The sequence below is a fragment of the Solanum dulcamara genome, chromosome 4, assembly GCF_947179165.1.
Source record: "Solanum dulcamara chromosome 4, daSolDulc1.2, whole genome shotgun sequence".
Classification (NCBI taxonomy): domain Eukaryota; kingdom Viridiplantae; phylum Streptophyta; class Magnoliopsida; order Solanales; family Solanaceae; genus Solanum; species Solanum dulcamara.
The window spans coordinates 69,076,282-69,082,139 of record NC_077240.1 but is presented as its reverse complement, the minus strand read 5'-3'; the positions used below and the strand labels follow the sequence as shown (position 1 = coordinate 69,082,139).

The window sequence follows — 5,858 nt, the reverse complement described above, 5'->3', positions numbered from 1 at the left end:
CTGCAGACCCGGTTGCATCATCCCCCGTTGTTGTACCTCACGTGTGATCCATCCTACAAAAGAGTGAAACAAGTAATATTTCAAGAAACCAATAAGACATAAGTTGCATGAAAGCTAAAAAAAATGGGAAATCTTTCTAACGATATCCTGTAGCATCCCGAAGATAAGTCATGGACATCTCCGCACTGAGCCGCAAGACGCTACTAGACGTTAGCTCTATACAAGTGAGCCCGGTGAACGTGGGCTCTGATACCAACTTTTCACGATCCAATTTCTTGATGCATGATGACACCTACTATAACCTATCAGTAGGTAAGTCGGCCCGTAACCCAGAACATCTAGTAATAGGTTTAAGGTTAGAAATTAAATTGTAATAGCAAAGCCCACATAAAAGCATAAATAAGCGGAAGACAAACCAAAAGGAATATATATACACAAATGATCCCTCCCAAAATCGAGAAGTCACTAATACAGAGTTGTCTAACCAAAGAGCATGTCCCAAAAGTGGACCACTGAAACAAGACTTGTCTCAAAAAGCAAAAGACTAGTCTCTCTCTCTCTCTCATATATATATATATATATATATATATATATATAGACAGAGAGAGAGAGATGGATACCGGATCAATACAAAAAGTCAAGTGCTCACCCCTGTCTCTAGATCAGACTACGGCAGGCTCGAATCAGCGCTGGCCATTCGTGCTTGGAACTGCATCACAAAAATAAATAGATCACAACAGGTACCTAGTATGCATCATAGGCCGACTGAGTTTGAGAAGTAACGGTAATATGAAAGGAGGGAATAGACACAACATAGGTCAAGAGCGGAAGTCTAAGTGAAGAAAGAAAATGTAATGCACAGGAGTGTAAAAGGAACTAACTAAAGTAAACTACAACTAACTACACCTAATTGAACCCCCATAAGCCAAGAAGGTACACTCCTGTGCAAGTTTAGATAACAGTCCGACCAGACCCCATAAGCGCAACGAGTACATAGAATAGATATAACTACTGAGAACTAAAACTGATAGCCAATGACCGAAGAATATAGACCTAGAATGACAACCCAATCCAGTAGAATCTGATAGTACGAAGGCCGAACCTGCCTAACCGAATGCTCCCGGAAGTATCCAAGACTGGTCAAGAATCAAGTAGCTATGGCTGGACCTCTAACCGGATGCTCACTATAAGGATCCAAACAATCGAGGCCGATGAATAATTCTGGATGCTCATCAAAAGTTCCAATATTATTGAGGCTGGAGCATGAATATGAATGCTCGTCAAGGTGCCAAGTATAGCTACTGCAAGTGCTCCCAATCATCGATAGATGCCAAACTCCATGGATCTCCATCCATTCCTTACTCAACCAATAAAACCATCAGAACTAATCCTCGAACCAACCTTGAATCACAGAATGAAAATTTGGTGTCATCGCCGAAACTCATGACATCGTAGAATTGGGGAAAAATAGAGTCATTGGGTTTTCGAACCAAAGTTATCACCTAGCTAAGGCCCAAACTATCAAACTCATCTGCTACACTAGTCTACAAGGATCTAAGCCGGTCGAACGACATTTGGGTAAATTGATGCCTATCGGGTCTCAATCATGCATTTCTAAGACAAACACTAGACACACCTAGACTAAGGTTAAACATGCTTTCAAATAAGAAGTAAAACAAGTCTACTAATGCAACACAGGTATGAAAGGTCAATAAAGCAAGTAGCATGCTCCCAAGTACCCAATAAAACCCCAAAAAGGCCAAAAACATAATTTCTAAACGTATACGCATGATTTGATACTAACCAATCCCAAATTCCCACTATTTAACATGAAATCACGTTCTCAAGCTCAATCTAAAGAAGGCGAAAATGTAGCCTACCTTTAGGCCGATCACACGCGCTTCAAAATTACGGAATTGGAGATTTCCCCTTTTAAAGGCCTATGAACGCTGCCATGCTATCAAAAATATGTATACAACATTATTAGGGTCATTTTGACATTAGAATTATCGAATTCATACATAGACCAATTTTGGAGTCAAAAATTGAGAATGTGGGGCCCACTCAATAAATTATGGAATTAACTCCGTAAAAAGGTCCTAAACTCTTGCCCCGAACTTGTGTTCCAAAGAGAAACACAATTTGGTGCTCAAATCAGCTCAAACACAGGCATGCATCAAAAATCACCAACAAGCTAAAAAATACAACTAACGGAGCGGGAAAACGAATCAAATTACCTCAAACGAAGGCTCTACAACTAGTTTTGATCAACCATAGTGTTCCTCTCAAAAATCCCCGCAACTTAGCCTTTTGAATCGTGCAAATTGCCTTCCAAACGAGAGACAAAGCATAGTTCAAACTAGGTGAAAAACTTTAAATTTGGAACTTAAAATAACTTGCAGGTGTCACAAAAGCGATCCCCACCAAGAGGTGGGCCTCGCTTTTGTGATACCTAGTTGGTTAAGCGACCAGTCGCTTTAGCGATAGACTGGTCACTTTAGTGACCCCCTCCCCAGGTGCCATGGTCGCTTTAGCGACCCCCAGGTTGCTTTAGCGATCAGGTATTGCATAAGTGATGGCACCAAACTCAGCTGGTGCAAAGTGCGATTTGGCATGTCCAAGTCTCCAACGGGGTGCTCGGGATTCGTATAGAACCCCATCCATGCAAATAAGATATGTTACTCCACCAAATTTGACTTTCTGGACTCAATGGCGCATTCAAAATTCTTATACGGGGTCATTTTAATAAAAAGTGGGTCCCATACGTAAGTGTCATTTTTTTCTAAATTTCATAATGGACCTCGGGATTAGACTAGAAACCTCGAGAAGCACATAAAGGATCATGCTAGACCAAACTCGACATTCCAGAGCTAACCAAAGTTAACCTTAGGCCAAATTTCAAAGGCTAAAGAGCCGAATGGGCTCAAACTCGCACTGATTGCCTCGATACTCGTGTCAACCAACTACTTGCCAAATTTGGTCATTCCAAAGCTGATAGAACAGACAGAATTCCGTTATGATGTCGTTTAACTGAAGTTTTGACTGAAGTCAACTTTTCAAGTTATAAAAACTCTAAAATAGGAAAACGGGGCTAAAATCCAAATGAACGACTAGGCGACCGAACACTCAATGCCAGCAAGTCAAAAATGATTAGGGGTCACTACAGGAACACTCTAAACAATGTAAAGGAGGCATTAAAGCAAAAAATGACCTAGAGGGTATTTACAAGATTATAGTTAATAATTTTTTCTGTATAAAAAAGAAAAATTGTATGTGTATATATATATATATATGTATTGTCTGTTAGATTTGAGTTTAGTTTGATTTAATTTTTTGTTAATACCAAAAATAATCAAGAGTGGTTGGGGATTTTTCTCAATGCTAAACCAATCAAATCAAACCACTAGTCAATTTTTTTCTTTAGTTTTACTTGGTTCTCGATTCAATTTGAGTTGACGGTTTGACTCGTACACCGCTAGACGACATATTACAATTAATTAGTTACTTTTTATATAATCTAGTCAATATTTTTCTTCAATTTGACTTAGTTCTCAATTTAATTTGAGTTGGCAATTTGACCCGTACACCGCTAGACGACATATTATAATTAATTAATTAGTTTTTATATAATCTACTTATACTTTCTAGACTATAATTTCTGGCTCTACGTTTACTATTTTCTGATTTATCCTTTTGTTTCTATACACAATACACATACTTTCACACACACACACATATATATATACACACACACGCATATACCTCAAGAGAAACTAATTCATTATAAACATTTTCATTTGGCGTTTTGAAGTTAGAGTTTCAACTTTTAAGGTATGATGTCCATCTTTTTATTGTTCATTTCATATGTGCGCTTTAACATTATTTTAAGTAAATTCTATATGTGTGTGTACCTTAAGAGAAACTAATTCATTAAAAAATACTTTGATTTGGATGTTTTAACATTAGAGTTTCAATTTTGAAAGTGTGATGTCTATCTTTTTTTCGTATGTGCTCTTTATCTCTATTTTAAGTAAAATTCTATCAAAAAAAACCTTGTTAATTCACTTGTATGTTCTCTTACACATTTTTTTCCAAAAAAAAATTAGTCACAATTTGTTTATCTTGGTTTGTTAAATTTGTTTCTTTGGCTAGTGTGACAACTCTGATCACATACAAGACTATCAAGAATGTGTCATTTGTTATTAAGTAGGCCTTTGATTATGAAAATATATTTTTTTTTTTATTTGGATTTTTCAAAGTTGAAATTGAGCTTGATGACCGTACTTTTGCAATAAATGTTTAGAATGTGAATGTATTTTAAAAATATATAAAGTATTATTTAAATGGGTCTATTTTATAAAAATAAAAAATTAGGGTAAATTTTAAAAGGTAATTAAAAAATAAAAGTGAAAGCAGGATTTTGAGAAAGTCTCATATTTCAAAACAACTTGAAATTGTATTTAAATTTTTTATAGCCAAACACTGATTATCAAATTTTTTTTTTTTTAAATCCACTTATTTTACCAAACACACCAAAAACTTCTTTCTCGTAATGAATTTTTTTATGTTAGATTTCTCAACAATAGATATCAATTGTACCTAGGATGCTCAATAATTGTATCCAAGCTCATCCTCCTTCCAGAGTTAGACGTAAGGTGTATGAGTTCTCTTGTCTTTTGCCTGATACTCTTAAATTTGAACGAGTTCCCCATGGGGATATCTGGGAAAGTCTATTCAACAATCATATTCCAGGTAAAGAAGATATAGGATTGTATTTCTTTACAAGTGAGAAAGAAAGGTTAGCTTCTTCCTTATATATCTATCAGTAAAGGGGTAAGGGTTGCAAAGCAGAATTGCCCCCTTGCCCAGGAATGTCTTTTAGTAGAAATTGATTTTCGTTTCCCATTATATGTAGGTTTAAGAGATATTTTGCTCTGGTGGAGTTCATGCGTAGCAAAGATTTGGTGATGAGAACACTTATAAATGATGTTGAGCTGCTTATACTTGCATCCACAACCCTGTGTAGTGATTCTCAAAGTACGTCTACAATGGCTATATTATGACTATGCACAACAGAATGTAACTTCTGATTTTCCTTGATGCATACTTTATCTGCTAACTGTAGAGCTGTCGTTCACCTTTTTCAGAATGGAACCGCGAGTACTTCATATGGGGATTATTTTACCGCATGGGACAAGACACAGATGGATGTGCTAAGGAGGCAGCAACAAAGTGATTGATATCGAGATAGACATGCTAGATGTGGAGAAAATGTAGGAACGCTGGACATTGTTGTCTCGATAATTACTTTCCGTGTTGATCTTACTAGTTGAGCAGACTTTTGTTACTTGTAGGACTCTTTTTATTCAGTTTTAATATTAATTTTATACTTATCAGCTTTCTTATCTTTAGGAGTGTAATTACGTAGGTATCTCTAAGTTGTTATTTATTTCTCAGCCTTGTATGTAATACACTGGCTATATAAAGTCCAACACAGAATAAAATACAAATTAGTTGATCTGCGTCAGTTCTTCTCTTCCTCTTTATTGTATTCATAGCTCTATTGCTTTAACAAGCTTGATCCTTTTTTTCTCCCAACCAACCCACCTCAAGCCTAAATGGCCGCCAATACAAGTGTCGTCAATGCTGACAACATCTCCAGCTCAAAGACTGTTTTCCAGTTCAATCCGGTTACTCAATTTCCCATCAACCTAGCTGGTAGACATAACTTTTCACTGTGGACGGATCAGGTGTCCATGCTTATGGGTGCACACAAACTCTTTGGTCATCTTAATGGATCGATCCCAAACACCTCCAAAACTATTTCTGTAAACAACCTCAAAGTACCCAATCCTACC

The 5,858-nt window shown here is 36.6% G+C and overlaps 1 protein-coding gene across 2 annotated transcripts; it reads left to right on the top strand.

The window, feature by feature from the left end:
- The first annotated feature begins 4,590 nt into the window (after positions 1-4,590).
- LOC129885061 (uncharacterized) lies at positions 4,591-5,527 on the top strand. 2 transcript variants are annotated; one of them, XR_008766048.1, is made up of 3 exons: positions 4,591-4,752; positions 4,916-5,037; positions 5,148-5,527. XR_008766048.1 is itself a non-coding variant. In XM_055959281.1 (3 exons), the coding sequence occupies exons 1-3, from the start codon at positions 4,605-4,607 to the stop codon at positions 5,234-5,236; spliced, it is 405 nt and encodes a 134-aa protein (XP_055815256.1). In that variant the 5' UTR covers positions 4,591-4,604; the 3' UTR covers positions 5,237-5,527. The 2 variants fall into 2 exon arrangements, 1 of the variants encoding a protein (XP_055815256.1); XM_055959281.1 differs by having other exon boundaries at positions 4,591-4,798.
- Positions 5,528-5,858: the final 331 nt, after the last annotated feature.

Excerpts from the sequence above, each read along its gene's own strand:
- LOC129885061 (XM_055959281.1), top strand. The coding sequence starts at position 4,605 with ATGCTCAATAATTGTATCCAAGCTCATCCTCCTTCCAGAGTTAGACGT. Across the intron at positions 4,799-4,915 it reads TTTACAAGTGAGAAAGAAAG|GTTTAAGAGATATTTTGCTC; the intron begins GTTAGCTTCTTC and ends CATTATATGTAG. Across the intron at positions 5,038-5,147 it reads CCTGTGTAGTGATTCTCAAA|AATGGAACCGCGAGTACTTC; the intron begins GTACGTCTACAA and ends CACCTTTTTCAG.